At 40.0% G+C, this 25355-nt stretch overlaps 2 protein-coding genes across 2 annotated transcripts in view; one reads left to right on the top strand and one right to left on the bottom strand.

Annotated features, from left to right (window-relative positions):
* The window catches only part of LOC102113041 (NELL2-interacting cell ontogeny regulator 1-like), a 36053-nt gene extending 34467 nt beyond the window's left edge, over positions 1–1586 (bottom strand). Inside the window, exon 1 of the mRNA XM_014262502.2 lies at positions 1546–1586. The gene's annotated coding sequence lies outside the window, so the exon portion shown is untranslated. The remainder of the gene's footprint in view (positions 1–1545) is intronic.
* NELFA (negative elongation factor complex member A) lies at positions 518–24869 on the top strand. Its single transcript, XM_005517897.3, has 11 exons — positions 518–1729; positions 8807–8978; positions 10083–10244; positions 11142–11231; positions 13090–13220; positions 13389–13458; positions 14292–14380; positions 15531–15642; positions 17809–18065; positions 19082–19181; positions 20660–24869. The coding sequence occupies exons 1-11, from the start codon at positions 1478–1480 to the stop codon at positions 20842–20844; spliced, it is 1620 nt and encodes a 539-aa protein (XP_005517954.1). The 5' UTR covers positions 518–1477; the 3' UTR covers positions 20845–24869.
* The last annotated feature ends 486 nt before the right edge of the window (positions 24870–25355 follow it).

Genomic DNA, 25355 nt, shown 5'->3' with positions numbered 1-25355 from the left:
TTGAGTATACACTTTGATGGTACCAACTAAATGCATGATTAGGTATGGAAAAAAAAATCACTATCTACTAATACATCATTTAGTCACACAGAAACTCTTTGCCTCATATAGAAGTCATAGCACCCAAGAGCTGCAGATGCTATTTTGGTTATCAGTAACATGAAGAAAATAATAGACTCTACAATGCCATATTTGGATCTCATAATAACATAAACATTTTCACTGAAAAGGGTCGTTAAGCATTGGAATAGGCTGACCAGGGAAGTAGTTGAATCACCATTCCTGGAAGTATTCAAAAGACGTGGAGATGTGGCATTTGGTGACATGGTTTAGCCGTGGCCTAGTCGGTGCTGAGTTGATGTTTGGACTCAATGACATTTGAGAACTTTTCCAGCCTGAAGGATTCTGTGATTCTATATTGAAGAACTAATAGAGCACCTCGACAACAATTGCTCTGCCCTCCCAGAGAAATCAGGTTGTAAACAACGTCTTTTAAAGGTGGAACGCTGTAAAGAAAACGTTTTCATTCAAAAACTTAGAAGAAGAGATCAGCAGAATCTGCTCCTCACTCCTACAACTCCTGTACTTTAATTTCAACCATAGACGCGCTAAAATGAACCGTTTATGCTGCACTTGAAAGGCCCCCTGAATCTTCCGGGATTTAGGCCATTAATTTTTCGTATTTAAATAACAACGAGCCGAATCGCTAGGGAGCACGAATGTATGCGCTGCGGGTTTCTGAGTGCCTACCCCCTGTGCCACAGCCACCGCGGTCACCTCCTACATGGCTGAAGCACCCAGCACGCCAATCTCCGGCGAAAATCATGGAGGAGATACTCGGGCCCTGTCAGAGGCAGCACCTCGGCCGGCTTCCCCGCCTCGCCCGAGCTGCTCTGGGCTGGCAGCTCTCGAGGGAGCCGCGGCGCTGGGTTAAAGCATTTTAAGGGGGCATTAGCGGCAGGGAGCGGAGCTGGGTGGGAACAGGGGCCGGCCGCGGCCAGGGCAGGAGAGGCGCGGAGGGAACGGCTCGGGGGCTGCGCGGGAAGGAGACGTGCCGCTCCGGCAAGCGCGGCGCCGGGAGGCGCGGGGGACAACCCGCGTCGGGCAGAAAGCCCTGCCTCCCAGCCCTGCAGCAGCTCGGCGGCCCGCTCGAGGTTCTCCTCCCATTTCTGCCCAGGAGGAGTCAGGGCGGACTCTGAGGGACAATGAGTTGCAGCTGAGAGAGGAGCTTCGCTGCAGCGAAGCAGCGCCATCTTGCAATACGGACGAAAAGCTATGGCGGCCGCCATTTTGCATTTGGCCGAGAGATGAGAAGCGCCTTACTGCATTTCACCTCCTGGGCGCCGCCATTTTAGGTTACGGCAGAGCCTCCGCCTTCCAAGTGCAACCTCATTGGGCGCCGCCATTTTGGCTTACGAACAAGACGGCGACCCGCAGGGGTCCTCACCCCCTCCCTCCCTTTAGGTGCCTTCATAAAATGCCCGTCGAGAATCCCCTCTTTTTTCGCCCCGCTCCCAAGATGGCGTCGATGCGGGAGAGCGATACCGGCCTGTGGCTGCACAACAAACTGGGCTCCACGGACGAGCTGTGGGCGCCGCCGAGCATCGCCTCGCTGCTCACGGCCTCGGTCATCGACAACATCCGCCTCTGTTTCCACGGCCTTTCCTCGGCCGTGAAGCTCAAGCTGCTCCTGGGGATGCTGCACCTGCCCCGCCGGGCGGTGGATGAGGTGAGAGCCGGGTGGGAGTCGCAGCGAAGCGGGGCGCGCGCGTGTGTGTGAGGGGGAGAGGTCGGAGATGGCGTGAGGGGAGAAGGGGGGGCAGTGCCAGCACCACCTCCCCCGCCCTCCCTTTTTTTTCCATACGGAGGCTGCGGGGAGGGGGGACCCTGGGCTGCCCGCGGGGCGAAGCCGAACGGACGCAGCCCCTTAGGGCAGGGGCATGTGGTAGGGCTGGTCCCCACAGCCATCCCCGCCTCTCCCTCGCAGCCTTCCTCGAGAAGGAATAAGTGAAGAAAGTCTCCCAACTCGCTTCTCGGTGTAAGGAAAAGCGCCGAGATTCCCCGTGATAAGGGAGTGAGTGGAGTGGGAGCTTTGTTGCTGCTCCTCCTCTTCCTGCTCTTCGGGAATTCCCTGGTTGGCACTAGCCTTTGGAAAGCAGTTTGGACTGAAACCCATTGTGTGGCCCACAGGGACTCTGTAGGGCTGTGTTTTGGGTGCCTTTCAGGGAAGAGGGCTTTTCTGAGGCAGTGGTTGTGCCACGGCTAGGACAGATCGTTTAGGAGCAGCCGTGTGTGTGTTCAGCTTCCTCCACTCCTTCCTTAGTACTGGCAGCTGTGTAGGTGTCACAAGTCGAGCATCTCGGCTTTAGGAAGGACAGCAGCAAGTGCTGAAACCTTGGGAGTGGAAGATCTGGGGTCTGTGCTGAGCAGTGCTTTTCCCCACGTGCCTGCAGTCAAGTCTTGATTGGGGAAAATGTCCATGCTTTTTGTTTGCCTCTCTTTACCTTTCTGGGAACAGCTGGTGCTTTCCTCTGTCGTCCTGCCCCAGCTAATAAACTGGTTGGCTCGAGTCTGAGCTGGCTCTGCAGGCTTTTTCATTTGGCCCTTGACCATACCTCATCTGCCTGGCTTATTCTTACCAGTAGGCAGCTATAGATATTCGGGGCAATAGCTGGAGAATATCTGGAAATCTTAAGTTTCTTCAGCCAGATTGGAGGAATTCCTTTCCTACTTCCAATCATGTAAAGTAGTAGTTCCTGGTAACAATCATGGAAGTGGTATGTAGTTAGTTTTCACCTTCCTGTGTAGAGTATCCTCAGCTGTGCTTTCACCAGTCTTTTACTTGGCTAAGACACAGCTGCTTCTTAAGCTTAATATACATATATACCAGGCTGGGTGTGATATATAACTTGGATTGTTATATGCTCAGCTTTTGTTCACTACTAGGCTGAAAATGGGCAAGCATTGCCTTTAAGCAATAATTTAGTGTCTGTCAGTGTTTGTCTTGACACATGCATCTGTATGATTCTTCAGTGGTGTCACTTTAGAAAAAATAATTCTTGTTCAGCATGTTTATGCTAAATTTTAAAACATATTTGTGTTTAGTGCCTGTTCAGTGAACAAGCTGTCATCCTTGTGTGTGATAGATGGGGTCGTGTTCTGGACAAACAAAATAATCAAGGCCAGAAAAGGGGGATGGGAGCTCATGTGAACTTGTGAGTTTGCAAAATTCTTGTGAACTTAATGTGAAAATCCAAGTAGCCTGGAAGAAATTAGTATTGCAGTGTTTAGAAAAATCAGTGCTATTTTTAGATTGAAAAGAGCTTCAAAAAGCTTAGGGACCTTCATAAATAGCACTCATGGCAACTCTTTGACGGAGCAGCATTCAAGCAAACTGAAATAATTTGTTGAAATGCTTCAAGAGTGTTCACTGGGTGAACATTTTAAACCAAACCCTAGGAAGGTGGCAGCCAGCAGCTTTCCTGGATCTGTGCTTGTGTTAGCTGTGGAGGTGAAGTGTATGTAGAGAAAAGCAAGTCAGTCAGTCAGTGTGCCTTTTACTGTGTACTTAAAGTGATCAGTTGTGTTCCAAATGTAAAGCTCTTGTTACTGCTGTAACAAAATATTGTGCAATTTTTCTGTTAAGTAGAGTTCATGAATTCAATCATAAGTTTAATCTTTCATTATAAACCAGTGATGCTTGATTGAGCAACATCAGCTTACAATGAAATATTAAACTTTAGCATCTTTAATTGTTTCAGGAACATGTGTTTTTGTTGTTTTTTTTTTTTTTTTTTTCCTTAAGCTGGGAGAAGTGCCTTAAAAAAAGGTTAAAAATAGGAAAACTCCTGGGGCAGAAACCCGTAACATTGCTGGTAGGCCTGCTATTATCATTACAGGCTTCCTTCTATAAATGGTAAAAGTAGCTGATGTAACCAAACTGCTGACAGAAAGGACTGTTGTCTTACTGGATGCTCATCTTTTGTAGTTAGTTTGCTAACATAGTTTTATTTGTGTAGATTTGTCACCTAACTTACTATCAAGAATTTTGATGTTTTAATTGGCATGGAGTACTTTGCACACAGTACCCAGAAAATAGATAAATATGTCTGTGTCCAGAATGGCTGTGCACATCTCTGCAGCAGCCTTTGCTTGTGTGGTGGGGAGTGCTGGAAGTCGTGCCTACCTGCCAGGACAGGGTAGCTATAGCTTTCTGAAAGTGAATTTGTCAATTTTCATGGGGAAATCACTCCCAAGTCTGAAAGTTATTAAACTGTGAGAGTACTTAATTTTTCTCTTTGGAAAGTCACATGTCTTTCCTATGCCATGTGCCAGTCTGTATTGATCATGTACGAGAGGCACCGAGCTGGCATTTGGAAGCTTAATTGTATTGGAAAATGTACTGTATCAGCTTTGTAAAGCTTTTAGAATCTCAATAGCAGTTACAGGATATGTTAAATGTTTAAAGATATTCCCTTCTCTAAATAACAGATTCAATTGAATTATTTTCTCTTCAATTCTTCTTTCCTGTTTTCTATATAGTAGCATTTTCATGAAAGCTTAGAATAACATGGAAATCGTTTGGGAGCAGACATTTGAGTAAAAAAGCTATGTGGGAATCAAGGAACCCAGTGGTATTTGGTTTAGAATGGATTTAATTGCTCCTGGTCCTTTCTAAATCTCTGTGAAAGCTTCAGTCTAGACAAGTGAATCTTCAGTGAGCTCTCTTGAAAGATCAGTCCTTCACTTAAGTGGTTTTATCCTCATATATGATATCTTTCAATTTTCATAATGTTTTCATTCAACACTTCAAATACTATATAGATATAAATTACTTAATCCTCATAATACTCTTGTGGGACAGGTAATAAACCTAATTTTTTTTTATCATGCTGTGAACCTCATTACTGCATGTTTGTTCCTGCTGACTAATAAGAATAATTTGCTTTCATTTTAAGTTGTGTTTTGTAGGCAGTTATCAAAAATTCCTTTCCCACTGTAATTCTCTGGGCAGAACTTGCAAACTCTTGAATCTTACGGCTTTTCATCTGCTATTTTTTTTCTAGATAATTGCACTTACTTGAAATGATTCCTAAAGCTCAGTGTAGTGCTGACCAGAGTTTCGGTTGTGAATTTGGCAGAACTGTTATTTCTGTTTATTTTGCATATTATGTTCTTGTTAATCTGATTCACAATGGCAAGTTCAAGCTTTCTTTTTATGCCAAGGTTTAATTTATTTGTTCAGGATTAGACTGTGATGTTACAACCAAGTCTGGAACAAGGACTGTGCTTCTGTGCTCTCTGAATTATCTTGAGAGGAAGATCCCTATCCCAGCAGGGACCTGCCCATTTAGTACAGTAGGAATAAAAACTGTTTCTTTATACTGGCTTGTGTGGACCAGGAGCCATTTGTGCAGGGAAATGGGAATTGTGGAGTATGGGTGCAAAGGAGTAAGAGGGGACATTGCATTTCTCTCTGTATTGAGAAAACACAGGCTGCCGTTCACCTTTCAGTCCTGCACTTAGCGTTCATCATTATTCTGTGATGTAAAATGGTATATTTTAATCCAATATTTCTCTTGGCCGCTTCAGCTCTTTTTCATGATTAAAATGCAAACCACATACCATAGTGGTGTTGACCCATCCTGGGTTTGTATTGTGTAAATATTAATACTGTGTTTTCAATACAATGCTTTTAGTTTAATGAAAATTCTCTATAATGATTATACAGCTACCTATTAAATACCATCTTTCCTATAGCCTCAGAAAGATTAAAGCTTCATTTGGTTTGCTAGCCAACTGTTGATGCAGTTGTCTGAAAATATCATCATACACATTAATTTAGGCAGAATATAAAGTAAATAAATGTGAATTCTTTGCAAGTAGTCATCTTGGAGCTGTCACGTTGTGTGTTACTATTAACACTTCCTTTTTTATACCTTCCCAAGTCCTGTTTGTCCTTCCTGCACAGCCATTGTTAATCTGCCTTTGTCTCTGTTCCCAGACACTTCCCATCCTGCCTGATCCCTACTTGCTAGATGTTTCTAGTCATGGCCTGTGCTTTTTCTTGTGCTTGCAGGCTGAGAAAAATACTTAAGATACTTAGGTTTTAGAAGAGAAACTGGAAAATGTTACATCAGATCTTGCCATTCATGCTTAACAAGATGCTGGTTGGAGCTGCTGGGCATCTTATTGACCCAGTGTTGCAATCATAGACGTTTAAGAATTTGGGGATATGGCTGTGTCCTGTAAAGTAAAAGGAAAACTGCATGTAGGATTCCCTGTTGAGTTGCATTTCATGCATTCTCAAACCAGAAATGAAATGTTTCTTTTCAGCTGCCAGTTGAACGCTGAAGTGGGAACATGTATTTAAATTGCCATTTGATGGCAAACCTGACTCAAAACTTGGATCCAGGCTTGTTAAATGCAAAGCTATATTCAGGCAAGGTCCCTGGTTAGCTCACATACCTGTTAGTTGCTTTGCTTCCCTGTGTGTGGTAGTGACTGTTCTTCCACCATGTTCTTTCTGTCATGAGGCCTTGTGATAACATTATTTACCCACTGCTAGGCAAACAAATTGTTTCTGGGCTCCTTTCCTGAAGGAACCAAAAGCTTGTAAAGCAGTGGGTTTTGGCATAAATAGGCTGCCTGAACTTCAGCTGTGAGAGCAGAGGGGATGCAACATGCCCAGACCAGAGCTCTACAGGAACTTTATGGACGTGTAGCTCTGTGAATTTTTTATATAAATGTGAGCTCTGTGAAGTAGATATGAAGGGTAAATTGTGAGGATGCAAGAGAAATTTTTCCTCTAGCTATTGCCCGACTTTGCTTTGATGAGGGAAATGACATTCTGTACACTTAGCTGCATTTGTGGTGTCCACAGAAAAGCTTGTAAAAGCTATGAATTCATCAGCTCTTTTGGGATGTTTTAGGTTTCCAGGTGTTTCATGTAAATCAGTACCTTGATTGCTTTAGGATAGATAAGAGAACAAAAGACTTTGCTTTGATAGTGTTCACAGTCATCCTCATCCACCGTATAAGTGACTTTTGTTAAGGAGTTTAGGGTTAAAATAGAGAGGTGGACAAGTGTGTGGAGGTTCTGGTGGGGTTACATTTACTGAGGAAGAAATGAGCAATAGAGAACAGCAAAGACTAGAGCCTCAGAAATTGATTCTTTCCACTGGGTAAGTGTTGGTTAAATTTGACAGCACATTAAACAGTGTGTGGTCCTGGTTATGTGCTCAGTTTAACCCAAAGCAAATCCACGTCACTGCTGAAGATGGGAATGGGCCTATGTAGTGTCTTCTTCCTTCTCCCCTCTTTGTGGTTCTGGTGTTCGTGTGACTGCAGTCACTTCAAGGAGCTGGTTGAGCTTAAACTACAGAGATGCTCATTTTGGGCAAGATGGACTGATGCAGTTTGTTTCACAAGCACATAATGTGTGAGCCCTCAAACACGCAGGGGGTAGAGGACAAAGTGGCTCTGTAGTGGATTTGTAAACCCTTCCAAAGTGAGAGGGCAGTAACATTGTGTAGATGAAAGGACTTGAGAAATGTCAATGTTTGTTTTCCTCTGAGCTTTAAAAGTGGATGGGAGAGGAATAGGGAGCAGAAATTTAACTTCTATAACTTTTATTTAGAGTTGTATGCATAGAGTAAGCTTATTTTATTAAACCTTTTCAAAAAAGAGTGCTTTAACTAAAGGGAAAGAAATACAGCCTAAAGGTGAAGATGAGTCTCTTGCTTGTCTTCCTGTGTTCAGAAACATGATGACTGTAACTAAGCTGTATGTGCCACAACAGGTGGTGAAAAAATCAAAATTCATGTATTTGAATATCCTTGCTTGTACATTCTTCAGTGTTAATACCATGCAGATAGAGTTTGGTAAACTACTTTATATAATTTTACTGTTGTGTTTTGTGGATTGTTATACACGCGGAATATCTTGAACGTCTTAGTTCTCTGAAGCTAATGTTGTCACGGTTATGTGAAAATCTACTTAGAAAAAAAAGAAAGTGTTCAGTCTTTGGGGGTTTATACTTGTGAATGAAGTAAACCCCTGACTGTAGTCACCTTGATTTTAATGTTATAGTGCCAACAGATATGTTGGTCAATAATTTAAAAAAATACTGTTACAATGAGACTTAGAATTTACTTTATGTATTATTTTGCATTTTTCAAAACAGAAAAATAACTTTTTTCTGACTATGGAAACTTTGGGTAGATGGAAAATTTTGTTACTTGTGGCATGTTAGAGGGCTGTGTTTACTTCCATAATACATAATTTTTGTTAGATACAGTATTGATTAGCTTATTTTGGCCTACACTTAAGTAATATTTTGAAGACAATTATGATGCAGATATAATCTGTGTAATTATGCTGTAGGCTGGCAAGGGGCACATCTTCATTTAGATGCCTGTTCTAAATAACTTGTAATCTATTTGCATATTCCTATCACTGAATAGGTGTGGGTCCACAGGGGGTGTGACTGTAAAACAGAAGGAGACAGTAATGTAAAAATTTGCCTACTGCTTTTAGTAAAAATGCCCAGTGCTAAACAAAACTTTGAGCTGCCAAAAGCTCAAAACAAACTTGGGTTAGATTAGCTGAAAGCACTATAAAAAATTACCTTGGTTCATTCTTTGCTTGGTTCTAGAGTTAATGTGTAACTGTGTGGAAACAGTCTCCCTCTTCCCTCCCCCAGTAGTGAAACATTTTGCATGTTTGTGTCTTTTAAAGTAAATCCAACTATAACCTGTTTAAAACTGTTTCCAATTGGTTGATTTTCTTTTTCTTTTTTTGTTAGATGAAAGGGGCACTGACTGAAATTATCCAGCTCGCTACCTTGGATTCAGACCCCTGGGTCTTAATGGTAGCTGATATTTTAAAATCCTTTCCAGATACTGGCTCCCTTAACCTTGATCTTGAAGAGCAGAATCCCAATGTTCAAGATATTTTAGGAGAGCTTAGAGAAAAAGGTAAGCCTTTTCTGTTGGTGAAAATTGCACGAATGTGGTGCCTTTTTTTTAGGAATAACCTGTCATTTCACAGGCAGCCTTGCTGTCTTAACAGTAGAGGTATGAGAAGAAGCACTGTCTTGTCTCTGAACTACCACAGTTCATGACCTGGAATGGTACTGGACTGAGAATTGTGGCATTTGAGGAATGGTAGCTTCTTAAATTATATTTTCATTTATCATTAGAATTTAATGTCAGTTATTGCCAGGCGCATGAAAGGCACACAAAAGTTTGTGTGGATTCATTAGTATCACAGACAGGCTGTGCTGCAGCTTAGTCAGTAGAGGCTTTTTCTGTGTTGCTCTGTCTCCCATTTGTGGTACCAAGACAACAGCAAGTTTCTGTCTTGTGTGGCAGCACCAGCACTGTCCTGGGCAGGGGGTGCCTCTGCTGGAAGTGTCTGGACAGCAGGTGAGAAGTGCTGAAGGGAGACTGATCTTGGGAAGAGTTGTGCTGCTGAGGGCCAGGTAGCTACAGATTGCCCAGCAGCTGAAAATACAGGGTCAGGCACTTGCACAGTTGCTGCTTTAGACAGTAAATGGTGACACAAAACTACTCCTACTTCAGTGGGTTTTATTTAACACATTGTCTAGAAAAAGCCCTCAGGCATCCATGTATGGACACTATCTCAGGGCTGGAGATTGCAGCAAAACAATCATTAAATAACTTGGAGGTGGAAACACTTTGTTTTCTTTCTGTAAACAAATGATCGTTTGTCTGTCCACACTTTTATTTGGATTTTCATTCAGTAGTTTGGTTTACATGTGTGATTTTTAAGGAATCTGAGAATTTAATAACTTCTATCTTTTTTTGACAACAGTAGCATATTTAAGATACCTATAATTTGACTAGGTATAATTAAAATGGAAGCTTTTATGAAGCTAATGGGAAAGACAAACATACTAATAACTGGTTATATATTGTGTAATAATTGGAAAGTACTCTTGGTGTTTATACAAGTTATCTAAAATTTAAAACCACCTGTACAGTCTAGATGTAAACTGTTTTGCCATTAGCTGTCAAAGGTGCTAATACCCCTGTGTACTGTGTTGACTCTTTATGCAGTAAGTGAATGTGAAACTTCAGCTATGTTGCCGCTGGAATGCCAATACTTAAACAAAAATGCCTTGACAACACTAGCTGGGCCACTTACTCCCCCAGTGAAACATTTCCAGCTGAAAAGGAAACCTAAAAGTGCCACTCTCAGAGCTGAACTCTTGCAGAAGTGTAAGTAGTATTAAGATTGGGTACAAATTAAATGGTGAAAGGAAGATTTATATTTGGTATAGTCAGTCTTATTCTCCAGAATGGAGATACACATTAAAATTTTCTGTTATAAGTGCTTTCCTGGATGAGGATGGATTGATGTGTGGAAGAGCCAGGTGCAAGTCATTCCAGCCAGGATTGCATTAAAATGCTAATCTTGATTTAAATGCTGTTAAGATTTCAGGGCATACAAAGAGCTGTTACTCTATAAAGCACAGAGAGGTCCTCTCCTAGGTATATGTAACAGTCAGTTGGGAGGACTTCTGAGGGACAGCTTTGGTTAAAGCTCCTCAAACAAAAGTAAAATGAGAACCCTTTTATTTTGCCATGTGCTTCTGGAGCAGGGAGCAAGAGCTGCTAATTAATGCTTTCTTTCACTCTGTATGGATGTACAGGCTGTAAAAACCAGGAGGGTTTTCCCTTAACAAAAGGCAGCATATGTGTACATGTATGGATTGGTAGCTGGTTGAACTAAGTGACCTTAAAATAGTTTACTGCAGCTGCTGTTCTGTTGCAGCAGCTTGCTGCTTTCTTGCATACCACTTGAGTTTGTCTGGTTAAATACAAAATTTGTAACTTTTCATAATGTGTCATATAACTTTTAAAAATTATTTAAATGTCTATTGAGTAAATACCCTATTCTGGTAATTTCTTTTAGCTTAGGCCATCTTGTCCATTGGTCATAGTGATTTTTTCATTTTCTCCTAATACTATGCTTACTTCACATAAATGACCTGGGCTTTAATTTTGTTATTCCTATCTCTTTATGTATTAGTTAATAACATTTTATGTAAGAAGCAATGTATTGTATATTTTCAGCACAGGTTCTGTAATAACTAAAGCCATTTTTCTTTTTAGCAACAGAAACTGCGCAACAGCTCAAGAAGACTGCAGGAGTGCCTTTCCATGCCAAAGGCAGGGGACTGGTCAAGAAGATAGATACAACAAGTATGGCTCACTTTCATCAGCTCTCAGAAAGAAAACCTGATAAAGTGGCCTTGATGAAGAATAAAGTTACCATCTGTTTTTTTACAAAAGCTTATTTTTTTTTTTAAGCAAAGCATTTTTCCCTTTCTGCCTCCCTCTCTCCTGATACTTAAATATTTCTGATATGTCTTGTTGGAAAGAACAACAGTGTGTGGGGTTTTTTAAATGGCAAGTATATCTGCCATGCTTCTAAACTGTATTCAGCTAGATCATGCCTGTAGACTTTGATAGGAATTTAATTTGCATCACTCCAGGAATAACTCCTGACTAAGCCATGTTGCTCCAAAAGGGAGAACAGTGGATCACAGTAGTCTGCTGTGCTCTTTGAAATGCTGTGAAGTAGGCTGAAGCTATTTTGTATTTGTATAATTCTGTGTGGAGTAAGAGGTGGGGAAAGTGTTTTCTGCAGCCAAGGCTGAGCAGTGAATTCTACATGGCAAACCTGTAGAATGATCCTTCTGCTTTGTATTAATGCATTTCAGCTATTTGCTGAAGTTCTTGAACTGCTTGAATTTTTCAAATAAGGTGTGAGAAGAGGGTTTATTAATTACATATTCTTAAGTCACTGCACAGGTATAACTTTCCTGGCTACCAGTGATGCTTAGGTGTGAACCTTTGAGTGATTTTTTTGGTGTTGTGGCTGGAAGCTATGAAGTACTTTGTGTTGATGCTGTTTAGGATGTGGCTTTGAGGGCTGAAGTTTGGCCTCATGTCCATGCAGAAAATGCAAAAGGTCTAGTTGTAATTTGAACTAAAGATTGTTCCATTACAGAAAAGTTAGTTCTTGGCATTCTGTGTAGCTGTTGAATGAATAAAGCCAGTTCTTAGACCTGGCCTTTAGAGCCAGTTGGCCTCTAGAAACAGGAGTTGGGGACCCGCTGAGGTTTGCTCTGCTCACATGGGTCAGAGCATTGTCCTATGGTGGAAACATTTTCAGTACAACATTTAGAGGAATACAGAGTCTCTAAGCTCAAACTGAAGTTCTCTGTTTATCTTCAGCTTGCAGGGCATGATGAGATTGTCAGGAAGCTCAAAGACCTGATAGATCTGTATATGTATCCCATATATTTCAATAGTTCAATATTTATATAAATGTATATATTTATAATAATAGTTTAATAGTTAAAAGGTTGCTGGGTTTAGTGGTACTATTGAGTGTGATGTAGAAGGGCAGCATCATAGAGCTGGGAGGAAAACAGGTGCTTGCAGGTATAGCTGAAGCTACTGAGTATTGAGACAGCAGGTGCTCTGCACTATAGACCCAGACTGGGTCCTCCTGCCTGTGCAAACAGCAGCTCTAGAATTTCACACTCCTTTGTGAAGGCAGTACCTTGCCTTAGATCATGAGCTCTTAGCCCTGCAGAAGCTTGGCTAAGATTTTTGGTTAAATACAGTTTTACCAAGTAATTAGATTGTGAAAATCGAAGAGCAACTTCAGCAATAGTTGGATTCAAAAGATGTATGTTCTATACTGTTTTACATGTTCAGAGTTTATTTTTTAGAAGTAAGGAAAGCATCTGTGTGTATAGGAAGAGTAAATTTCATTAGCAGTGCACCTGTTTGATTACTTCATGTAGAGTGGGATTGCAGGCATTGATCAGCGATAGGCTCTTTCTCCTCCTTTGAAGAGTAAAACCTAATCCGACTGACCTTTGAGGGATCTGTAGTGTTATATCCAATTCCACATTATAAACGTTTTAATTTAAAGGGCAGATAGTGTGTGCATTAAGAAGGGGAAGAGCTGAAGAACTTGTTAAAGCATTTTTCATAACCAGTTAAGCACATATTTCAGTTGTTGCTTTCTTTGCTCTTCCCTAAGCACCACTCAAAGGAATACCAAAACAAGCTCCGTTCAGGAGTACTTCAGCACCCAGTGTTTTTAGTCCTTCTGGAAATAGAACTCCTATTCCTCCTTCAAGAACACCTTTGCGCAAAGAAAGAGGAGTAAAGGTAGGCACACTCCTTGTTTTTCTGCTCAGTTCTCTTCTCTCACCTAAGTGAATTTCTGCTGCTCTTTTGAATCAATATATTAAGGAAAAAAACCTGAGGATGATATTTAGAGATAAACTACATGCATTTAACAATGATTATTAAGTTCTCTGTGGTCTTTCTTTTTAGCTTCTAGATATCTCTGAGCTGGATATGGTGGGTGCTGGCCGTGAAGCAAAGAGAAGAAGAAAGACATTAGGTTGGTACAGCAGTCTACTTACAAAGGTTATCAGTACACCTGCAAATAGGATCAAGATTTGTAGTACCATTTTGTTCTTAATTTGCTAAATCTTAGCCTGAGCTAAACTTTAAAAAATGAGGGGATGTGATACCAACCAACCCAAACAGGTTTTAAGGGGGGATATTCACTTGTTTCAGTGCTCCTACTTATATTGCCTTGGCGTAGGTAATGTAACTCAGTCACGTGAAAGGGTTGAGCTAATCAGATGTGCTTTGGGCAGCTCATAGGTGTGTGAGTGGCTTCAGTGCTGGACATTTTTCTGAGTTATTTTCATATGCTCACTTCTGCTGGCTGTATGGCCATGTAAATTATGTGAAAGTAATGTTAAAAAAAAATTTGTAGCACTCTCCAAAATTTTGACTGAGAGATCTTAACAAGGGAATAATATCTGATAAACTGCTTTTAAGGCAAGTGACAGGGTGGTACCTTACTTAACCTTATGAAGAAGATATACTATGCAGCATATTTGTCCCAAAAGAACTTTTTTGTATGTTTCACAAAAAAAGAATACCATCTCAGAACAAAACCAGAATGACCATTAAAATGTTGCTTGGGCTTTCATGCCTTCTAGTATCAAATTACTCAGTTAATATATCCTGTACATGGTGGTTCAGTTGTTATTGGGTTCATTATAAAACCGTGTTTGGAGATTACTGTATCTATTTCAGCATATATCTCTTCAAGCATGTTTTAGCATACTTTGAGAAATGCATTTTTATCTCTTTGTTTAAAAAGTATATTCAATGTTTCTGAAAAAAAAAATTTGACTCACTTCTGGTTTTATGCAATAGATACAGAAGTTGTGGAAAAGCAAGCCAAAGAAGAAACAGTAGTAGAAAATGCTACCCCAGATTATGCTGCTGGCCTTGTATCTACACAGGTAAAACTAAGCAAGATCAATCGAACAAAAACCAACCAGTCAAAAAAAATATATATATAATCTTAACATGTACTATCTAAACCATTTAGACACTGTAATGATCTTCTACTCACTTGCTGAAATATGTTTCTTTATATAAAAACTTTTACATATTTTTTTCAAAATTCCATTGTATTTTCACCAAAGAAAAATCAAACCTCTTGCTAGAAGTTGTTCAGTCAGGGAGAGGGAGAATAAGTCATGTGTAGGCTTTTTTCTTCCCATTTCAGATACAGCATATTAGAAACCATGGTGTAGCTTTGTTTTCTCAGTCAGGATGTAGGTTTTACAAGAATGTTATGTCCTGCCCTTGCTTTTGAGTGAGAAACTGACTGTTGGGCATGTGTGAGAAACCAAGGCCAACATACAGACAGATCTTGGTAGGCCAGAATCAGGAGTGAAGGTTGTCTTCTCTTTCTGCTAGGATAAGAGTGCTAAGATAATCTTTGTTTTAGCAAGTTCCACATGTTAGAGAGTGTCCATATTTTATATAGTAGGGCTACCTTAAATGATTTGTCTATTTAACTTATTCTCTGCAAAACTTCTTTCCTTTCTCACCCCCTTATGTTCACAAGGCTGGATCAGGCAGTGAAATTGTCAACCATGCTGCTGTCATTATTCTGTGTATGCAGTGTCATGTATAATTAAGTACAAAATGAGGCTTTTTCTGTAGCCTTATCCTAGAAGGCATCAGTCATGTGTTGGTGTTGACTGCCTGTATCAGTGGAAATGGCATTTTTGCCTGTGGTGTTACTGCTGCCTTCTGCTTGCCTATGTCCCAGAGGGCTTTGTGTTCTCCTGGGTGATACCCTAGTAAGCCTTATGCCAGTGGATGAACATAGTTCTGCTTGCTAGTGGTGAAGAACATGTTTCCTCACGCAGATCACTTAATCCTAGAGCATAATTCTTCATAGAGTGCCATCTACACAAAATTCTAATGTTTGAAGTAGAAAGTTATACAGGTTGTTAGGTAGAACTAGCAGAGGAGTCTGCAGTTAAGTTCCCAAAAGGAAAATCTTAGTAAAACTAATGTTGAAGTTCTATTTAAAATGCAGAAACAGCCCATGAATACTTGCATTGTGGTTTTAATACTTTCTTTTCTGTTCTGTAGAAACTTGGCTCGTTGAACAACGAGCCTGCACTACCTTCTACAAGTTATTTACCTGCTACCCCCAGTGTGGTGCCATCGTCCTCCTATATCCCAAGCTCTGAAACACAGCCAGGTAACAGACACTTCTTTACTCTTGGGACCTGATAACTCCAACTCTGTACAGTTTCACTGTCTGGCTGCTCTTCTATTTACAAACCTACTGTCCCTCAACTTGAGTGAAACTCCACATTAACAATATAAAATCTATTGCAAGACTCCAGCCTTTGAGTCTGGGTAAACCAGACATATTATTTAACCTAAGTAAAGAAAATAATTGTTGTCTCTAATTTTTTAGAGTGACTGCTAGGTAGGTCAAGTAAGTGAAACAATTGCCTGATTTGTTTGGTTTTTTTTCTTGCACAGTAATAGAAAATCTAGCTTTTGTAATCCCCAAAGAGTAATCAGTATAAGTCTGAAGTATATATTCCATGCTCACACATGCTAGCACGTACAAACCGTTGCTTTCAGAAGTCAGTTTTATTTCTAGAGGCAAGTGCATATTACCTTTCACACAGTTTGGGATTAACTCATCCATTTTTCTTACACCTTTGTGTAACAAAGATAATAGCTGACCTCCTGCATATTTTGGGAAGTGCTGTTATTTTCAGTTCTAGAAAATTGCCAATAGTAAAAAATAGTTTGTACAAGTCCTTTTTTCCTACACTTTTATTTTAATCAACTTGATTTTATTTTTCCTTCCCTGCTGTGTGTGAAGTCTTCAGTGGAATGTATCAGTTTGTGCTAACAGATGTGTGTGACTGGGATTCATTACCAGACCTGTCTGTTAACAGAGAACCAACATTTCCCTTTAATACATTAGTTTTACTTTTGTTTGTGAGCTGTAGCATTTTGGGCACTATAGAAAACTGCATATGCAAAACCCAGTCATTTCATTTGGCCTCAAAACAGTTCAGAATCTCTCAGAAGGTCTGTGCATATCTTTCTCTGGCAGAAAATTGGCATCTCCAGAAGGAATGCAGCCAAGAACACATCACTGTGTCAGTAGCTGTAGTACTATTTTCCAGAGTGTTGGCATTGTGTTCAACAGCAGGAAATGTCTAGTTTAAAATTCTCTGTTCTCTACTCTTTCCTTTAGGAGTATGGAGCATTTAGCTTTTCTTATGGACCAGGAACATAAACTGTTTACTTGATATAAGATGCATACAGAAGATCCACAGATTTGGCCTCATATAATCTGAGGTTGCATAATTAAGACATTACTTTATAAAAATCAGTTATTCTGACGAGAAACAAAGCCAGTAATGAAACTTGTACAAGAATAGCTCATAGTTGCAAATGTTTATCCTCTCAACTGTTCCACACCTACTGAAAAATACCAGTATTGCTGAAACCATTGTCTGTGCCAAGGTGGAGAACCATAGACATCTCATTTCCTAAAATCTGATCAGAAGGGTATCAGTGTAGCTCTGATCCATATCTGCCTTTACCCTTCTGTGAACACAGTGTAAACAGGTTTGTGAAGGGTGTTTAAGCAGCTGTGCCTGTGTCCAAGAGCTGCAAAAAAACGTAGTGTCCACTGGGTAATTTCCACTGGCTGGACAGATGGTAACTTGTGTGGTCAGACTGCTGTGATTTCATGAGTTGCCTCCAACTGCAGCCAGTTTTGGAATAGTATGACATCCTTATTGCAGGTGAATGGATCAGCTTTGAGAAAGAACAGTTAAACCCTGTCAAAGTTGTGGGGCTTTAACTTCTAGCAGTTAGTGTTTAAATAACAAGTGATTTGTGAAGACTGCATTTAATTCAGACATCTGTTAAAGTATATTTGTATTTTCAGTATATTCATGTATATTCATCTGCTTCCTTTGAAAGCTGCCACTACATTAGGTAAAAACTGATGAAATATTTTTGGACTTGCTCTATGTAATAGTGCAGCAACAATCCTGGTAGGATCAGAGTACAGTTGTTATATAAACTGAAAAGTAAGTATAGCAGTTTCAATTTAATAAGTTGGATATTGATTAAGCATCAAATTTGATGCTAAGTATGGTGTATCCATATTGAACAGCTAGTTACTCTGTTGTCTAATTATTTCTAAAGATAACTGAATGGAAAGAGCATTAGCTCTTTACTTTTTCATATGGATATTAGATGGCATATTGAATGTGGTGCTAAAATGGAATCATCAGAGATTTTAGTTTCCTTTAAAGGCCACTGGTGATGCTAATCCCTATTTGTGGATAATAATGTTTTTAATTATCCTGACTGGTTTTTGCAGCTGGCTCTGCACGAGAGGCCTTGCAGACCAACAGACAGACTGAAGAGCCTGCAGCTCCAAATGCTACTACAACTCTCCCTGCACAGTTCAAACAAAGAACACCCATGTACAACAGTAACTCTAATCCCCCTGCAGCTACACCTACCTCACCCCTAACACCCACCACACCTCCTGCCGTCTCCCCTGCGGCACAGGCACCACAAGTGGCCCCCCAAACTCAGCAACAGCCACCACCGAAAAAAAGCCTCTCTCTCACAGTAAGTAAAAACAGGTTCTTTTTGGCTAATGATTTTGATGTGGATTGAATCTCATTTGTATGTTGGTATTTCTTGGCCTTTGGATCATGGAGTGGCTGAGGCTTTTTAGATGAGGCTTTGTTTTTTTATAACTGAAGATTACAAAAATACTTTGTGGTTTAGCATTGCTGTCTTAATGTTATTCACAACATTTTTAGTTGTGCAGTGTTAATGTTGCAGTAAGATGTCGTTACTTAATGCTGTATGTTATGTAAAATAATGTGTTGCTCATTATAAGAAATTTTGGGAGAAAGGTATATTTCCAGCAGAAATTGCCCAGCCAATTGCATATAATATAAATTGCTTAAAATTGTCCTGACATTGCTGTAGTAGAAGAAAATCCATCAATAGATTATTTAAAGGTAAAAGATTTCTGATCACCTCATCCTCCCATTGCATGTTTTTCAAAGACCAAGAGTGAGTATGTATCTTGAAGTTTCTTATTCCTAGTATTTTGGTATGTTTTATGTGCATGCTTGCAGTTCTGTTCAAGATGCAACTGATCAGAAGACTTTGCTAAGCACAGTAGTAAGCCTGGCTTGCAAGATCTGAACTTAAACAAGCTGGGTGACTTCAGTACCTCTATTGCATTAATTAAAGGAAAAGCAATCCTCTGAAATTATTGCAAGCCTGGATTTGTTGGATTGTAGAGAAAGCACTGGATTTTCTTTTCCTTCCTAAAAGGGAATAAAGGACACAGAATTGATAATATAAACATTAAGCCTCTCATGTGTTTCTGTAGCTATTTGAAGGTGGGGTGTCTTTTCAATGTCCAGAGTTCAGTTGTCACTGTTGTGTGTGTTAGGTGTAAGTATTGCAGAGGGGAAGCCTTGAGGTTAAGATGTCTTTTTTGTTAACTTTTTTGTGGGTCCTACAAACTTTCACATTATTCTTTTATGCTCATCTGTGGGTATTAATGTGATTCCTGTTGGCAGAGTTTTTCTCAACTGAATTGATGTTTGTTCTGTCTGTTACAGAGGGAGCAAATGTATGCTGCCCAGGAAATGTTCAAGACTGCAAACAAAGTTACAAGGCCAGAAAAGGCTCTTATACTTGGATTCATGGCTGGATCCAGAGGCATGTATTGATATTAATGTAGCTTATTTCTGAATACACAAATCTGAACTATAGCTCATCATTTCTAAATGTGCATGTGAGAGTGCATTGCTTTAGCTTTGTCTGTATGTGTTGTACTCTTTGCTTTATACTGGACTCTACATAATTTTATGAATTGTAGTTCCAACTACCTGGAAATGGGTCTTTAGGGTCCATTTCCACCAAGTCAACTGGGTCCGTTAGAACAGCTGCTGACTGCAATATAACAGAACTCGCTGTAGAATTATGGCTTAGGGTTGAAGAGAAACAAGGCAGCTGGTAAGCAGTGAACAAAGTGGTTGGGTGCTATTTTTCTGCCTAGAGACCAGTGAATGTAAATTCTTTTGTGGCCAGTTGATGTACCAGTTGGGTAGTACACAGCCCCTTTGCTAATTCCTTGCTTTAGAAACTGGCAACTGTTGTCTCAGACTTTAGGTAACTACTGGTGCTGTGAATCACAGGGAAATAAGCTGTCTCATAGCTGGATCTTGTTATGTGTTGGCCTTGATAGACCAAAGCTGTTTTGCCTAGAAGATTATTGGATGTAAGATGAGAAGGGGCTTAAGAGTCCTTAAGTGAACTCCATCATCTGCACACTAGCTCTGGTTTCTAATTTGGTATTTGGGGGCTCTTATCACCAGAATCCCACAGCCTAAGTGTGGCTTATGCATTTGGAGTAATGCAGTACACTAGTGAGGATGACCAGAGCAGAGTTACTGTGGTGATCCCTGAGCTTTGAGTTTGGTGCATCTTTCATTAATGATGGTGTTTTCAGTACTCCACGCTACTTCAAATTGCAGTAGGAGGCTGTACTTTAATATCTACATGGACAGCTTTTTCTACCACAAGGTAGAATACTATTTTGGAAGTGTGTGTGATACAAATTCACATATGCATGTATAGTGAAGTATGAATTCCTTCAGTAATAATGTCAGCACCTTCTGAAGGTTTGATAAATTACTGTCAACTGATATTCTTGAGCATCATTCCAGTACCTTGAAGTGTAACATTTAAAACTTCTACTGGAATGGAACTGAGTCTGGGACAAGTGGTTTCAGTGTAGCTTTTTGGGCTTCCTTACCAGCTAAAAATTCTTGAAGCATTTAGCTACAAAATGTCTCCCAAGTAAAGTAACTCTGGTAGTTCAAGTTTACCAACTCCATTTAAGTAATAACTTCTCTTCTGACTCTTGAGGCAGAGAGACATGACACTGGCAGGCTTTACTCCCTCTTTTAATGTTCTTCCAATTACTTTAGCCTTGACCTTCATCTTTTGGGGTCTGGTTTTGTTATTTTTAAAACTTGGTCTCAGGATTATGGAGGGAGAAAAATCTTTGTCTGTGGTTTGCTCAGCTTTGGGTTTGAGACTTGTTGTTTGAGCTTTTTTTAAGCATAAAAACTGCCTATCTTGTCTAATATACTGTTGAAATGTATAACGTGTTTCTCTCCTTGTTTCCACAGAGAATCCTTGCCAAGAGCAAGGTGACATCATCCAAATTAAACTTAGTGAACATACAGAAGATTTACCAAAGGCAGATGGCACAGGCAGCACCACTATGTTGGTTGACACAGTCTTTGAAATGAACTACGCTACTGGTGAATGGACCAGATTCAAGAAGTACAAACCTATAACTAATGTTTCCTAAGAGATGAAGCAGCAGCAGACTGGACCAAATCAAGCTTAGAGTCAACCAGCTCATAAAGTATGTCAACTGTGCAAAATGGCATTCATGTGTACATTTCTAATTACCCTTCAGAGTAGAGGCTGTGCTCTTCAACCAAACTGAGCTCAGTGAACACAAAAGATGGTGGTGTCAAACTCGCTTTTTTTTTTTTTTTTTTATTAATCTTGGGAGAGGGAAAGATGATTTTGGGGAGGGAGGTAGAAAATTTTGGTGTGTTTTTGTTTTCCTGCAGTTCAGGATGCTGAAAAAGGAGATCAGTTTACTGCTGAATACGTGAAAAGGAGACTACTGCACAGTCATTCATGGTTAACTGAGGGCACAGATCTTTATTGTAAAAACATTTTCTTTGGCAACATGAGTTCTGTCGTGAGAATGGATGTTTGAAGTACCACAGGTCGGTGCTTGATAACTTTGTATTTCAGCTGCAGTAAAACTATTGCAGATGGTAGATGTCAGTGTCCAAAGGTACCCACTGTATGTTTATTTATGTTTGGGTCATAGGATGAGATTGAGCAGCTTTGTTAACTCTCTGTATTGTCAATGTACATGCCCAGCATGAGTTAATCTATATTTGGCATTATTTGAGATGGACAGAAACTGAGTATCATAACTTTCTGAAGAAAAAAAACCATCAAAATTATGAAAGTAACTGTGGCTGGTCACTGCCCAGAAGTGATGGTTTCTTGTCATAGGAATCTTGGGGTAGAAGTTGGCCTGTGGCTCTTGCATAACAAGTCCTTTGCACAGTGGAACTTAGGTGGAGGAAGGGAAACAACTACATCTCAAAACCAATTGGAGCTTGATTTAAAAATGGCCCTAGAAATGATTGAGACACATCTGAGTAGAAGTTTTGTTGTCTTGAGGCACTGTGAATGTATGTTTGGTTGAGCAGTCATAAATTTTGGGTCAAGCTCTGACCCAAAAAGTTTTGAATGACTGTAGCTGTGGTTCTTACCAGTGTAGTATTATCAGTATAATTGCTAATGTGATCACAATTATACTGGCATATAAATGTGCCTTGTACTTGTCCCCTGCTAGTAGAAGCACATTTTTATCTTTATAACTGTGTTCATACCACTGGTGTAATCTGGCTTTAACAGTACAAACAAAGCTGGCATTTACTGAGAGGGTTCATATACATAAGTCAGGATTCCTTCTTGGGAGACCTGACTTCATCATTTGAAGAAGTCTTGGATTCAGTGTCTGGTTTCTTGCCAGTACTTGTGTGTGGAGCTGTGCTTGGTTGGGAATGCTGCTTAGAAGGCAGAAATACAAAGATGAGTAGCAGAGTGGTGATGTGTTCAGGAGGTACCTTGGGCTGACTTAAAGGTTCATGTTGAAGTAGAACTTTTAGGAGAAAATGAGGCTTCTTTTTTTCTTGTTCCTTTTTTCTGAAAAAAAAGCAGACCAAATCCCATAGTACACTTGTATACTGAGAAAGACATTTAGATGTTTGGTTAGAGTCGTTTTTTTATCGGGGAATTTTCATTGCATTTTAATCTTAGTTTTTCAGTCAAACTACCCAACAAGACAGGGCAAGTATAAATAATATTTTAAAAAACTCCTTGTATTCTACAGTTTTTAAGATGTGACCAAAAGCGTAGATTTCTTAACTTTATTTAAGCAAATACACAGAATGTTCTAGCTCCTGTAACAGGCAGAGTGTTTGATGGTAACTGCTGCTGTTACAGTGTTGTGCATGTTTTACTGTGGAAGTTACATTTAACTGTCACATCAGGCTATCCTTCCCAGAACTGCCCATTTCAGAAACAACGTAGATTGTAATTTTGATTCCAACTTTTCTTTTTAAACAGCTAGAAAACAGCTTTACAAGTGAGGGTGAGTAGTGAGTTTTAGTTTTTAGGAATTCAGTAGAATGTGTTATGGTTATAATTTATTTGGTTTTAGAGTGTTACACAGTGAGGGCTAATGATAGGATATGAAAGTATTCATCTTTTAGAAGAAAGGCTTAAAGAAAAGTGACATTCCTTTTGTTGTCTGCATTCAGATTTTAAAGTTTCCTTGTGATGACCAGTTTTCTGTAAATGTGTGTGATACTTCTGTCTTAGCTGCTCCTGCTTGCTAGATGAGCTGCAAGTATCAGATACAGTTGCTAACAATGAGCATTTAGAAATTGGCTGGCTTGAAGGTCATGTACTGTCTTAAACTGTTGATGCAAGACCTGTGCAGTTCAGTCGTGGTCAGGAGCTGCTGTGTGGTGGTTCTTTTGCCTTGCTGGAGATTAATGGTGGTCCCTCACTAAGCTTTCTGGGTCCACAGAAGCCTGCATTTCAGACCTGTGCTTTGGGTAGAGATAGCAGTCCCTCTGCTCTTCAAGAAGCCCTTCTAGAATGCAGTGGAGTCATTTGAGTGCACTAGTATGTAGGAAGCTTAACCGTGCTGCTATTTGTAATTGTTGCATAATGCAGTTGGTCTCCACGCCTGTTAGTCTAAAGTCAGTCATAGGCAATAAATGGAAATTTTAAGTAGAACTATAGTGTATTTTTAATTCTGTTAACTTGTTAGGATGAGACAATTTAACACTGCAAAATTTAATTACTTTTTAAAGTCACTCTATGACCCTCATATAATACCAGAGCATTACTTCAACTTGATCTGTGAATCTAGAAAGTGTTTAAATGCCTCAAGCAAGGGAAGTTTCTGCAACATTGTTAGAATGATACAGTAAGAAGTAAAGCGACATGGAGTTCTTTGGTTCAGTGAATGAAATCATCAAATCTGTGTTCTGAAAGTAGGAATAATGCCAGACAAATCAGAAAGGGCAAATTCAATATTGAAATTCTGATATATTGGAATTGTTACATACAGAACAAAATCTGGTCTTGGAACTTGACGGTTTTTTTCTTAAATACTCAATCACTTGGATGTAAAGCTATTCAGTGAGGCTCAGTGTGTGCTGTAAGGTTAAATGAAAGCATTTCTTTGCTCTAGAATGACTTGCAGATGTGTACTGAGTGACCAGAGAAGTAATTCAGAGTTTTCCTAAAGCTTTGCTTTTGTCCTTTCCTCATCCCTTTATCCAAGCATTAAGTTTTAGGAAATAGCAAGCCCAAACTTTAGAAAACTTTGAGCTTGAGCTGCACCTCATCAAGGGGCATGTCCCAGTCGCTGTTGCTTGTAGAGATGCCCCTGTCTGTGCAAGCCTAGGCATGATATGAATTGGCTTCTTTGATTTGAGTATGAAATACTGGAGAAAGAGGCAGTGAAAGTGGCTTGTGTTTTCCCTGTCCTGTCCAAACTTTTCTTTAGGGGAGAAAGAGCACATTCATCTTACCCAGAGTTCTTCAACAACTTGTCCTAATAGTGAAGTGCTAGGTTTCTGAAGGCTCCATTTTCTTTCATGTGTGCTATGAGGACCAGAAAGAGTGAAATGAAGGTAATGAAGAAAGGGATCCCAGAAAGGATGCTGAGCAAGAGTTCTGATCACAAATTACATCCTTTTGTTCGTTCTTTTGCTACTCCAGTGCTTTGTAGTTACCTCCATACAAGCCAGTCTAGGCTTAGTACAGTTAACACTCTAGTACTGGGCTGGTATTTTGTGGGTTAACCTGATTTTCAGTGCTGGCTTTGCCATTTAATCTTTCAGTTCAATACCATGGGATCCTGGATACAGTGGGAGCCTTTAGTAGTTGCTTGACATCTCCATGTGGAATTAGTCACTTCTCTCACTAAGTTGTGTCAAAGTGCAGACCACTTGTCTAGGTAAAAGAATCTTGAGACTTTGACATCACATGGTTTAAGAATGAATCACATTTTCATAGTAAGATCTGACTGGAAAAAAAAAGACAAAAAAATGTTAAGCCAGAGCCCTCTGGGAATCTGGTGCCTTTAACAAAAACTGTCATTTTGTAAAATGTCACATCTATAGCATAGCCTGTATGTTTTCTATTGGTTTTTGTTTGTTTTGGTTTTTTTATGTACAGATGTAAATTCAAAATAATCTGTCTTTGGGTACGTATTTTCAGTGTAATACAGTATGTATAATAAAAAATTTAGATTTTCTAAGGATGTGGACTGCTGCTCTTCTTAATAACCAAGTTGTTTATTGTACTAACAGTTGAGTTGATGTACCACCAGCCTGAGACCAAATGGCCAAATTGCCTGATAATGTGTATCTTTTCAGTTTTGTAGCATTGTTTCTGTACATGCATTTCAGAATTGGCATTTCAAAGCTGACAAGTACTGGTTTTGCTGTTTTAGGATATTTGTGAGTGGATTTACTGAAATAGTTGCTCTTGCTCCATGTGTGGGTTCACTGAAAATGGGTGAGCCCTGGGTGCTATGTCTGCAGTGTGGGTGTGCCTGTGCTGAAGCACTGGAGCCTCAGCTGAGTTCTGATGGGAGATCTGCCATGCCCAGGTTCTGTGGATGGGGTATGGAAGTGTGGAATAAACCCTGTTGTTCTTCAACACTGCCTTTATCTGAATTGGAGCAATGGTGGCTTCTCTCAG

The sequence above is a fragment of the Pseudopodoces humilis genome, chromosome 6 (genome assembly GCF_049639895.1).
Source record: "Pseudopodoces humilis isolate 2021_Gansu_Grassland_sample_001 chromosome 6, ASM4963989v1, whole genome shotgun sequence".
Classification (NCBI taxonomy): domain Eukaryota; kingdom Metazoa; phylum Chordata; class Aves; order Passeriformes; family Paridae; genus Pseudopodoces; species Pseudopodoces humilis.
This window is presented reverse-complemented; position numbering and strand designations above follow the sequence as displayed.

What these genes read in the sequence shown, in the direction of transcription:
- NELFA (XM_005517897.3), top strand. Translation starts at nt 1,478, where the DNA reads ATGCCCGTCGAGAATCCCCTCTTTTTTCGCCCCGCTCCCAAGATGGCG. An exon ending in CAAGAAGATAGATACAACAA is followed by an intron (nt 11,232 to 13,089) that starts GTATGGCTCACT and finishes CTCTTCCCTAAG; the next exon opens with CACCACTCAAAGGAATACCA. An exon ending in GCAAAGAAAGAGGAGTAAAG is followed by an intron (nt 13,221 to 13,388) that starts GTAGGCACACTC and finishes CTTTCTTTTTAG; the next exon opens with CTTCTAGATATCTCTGAGCT.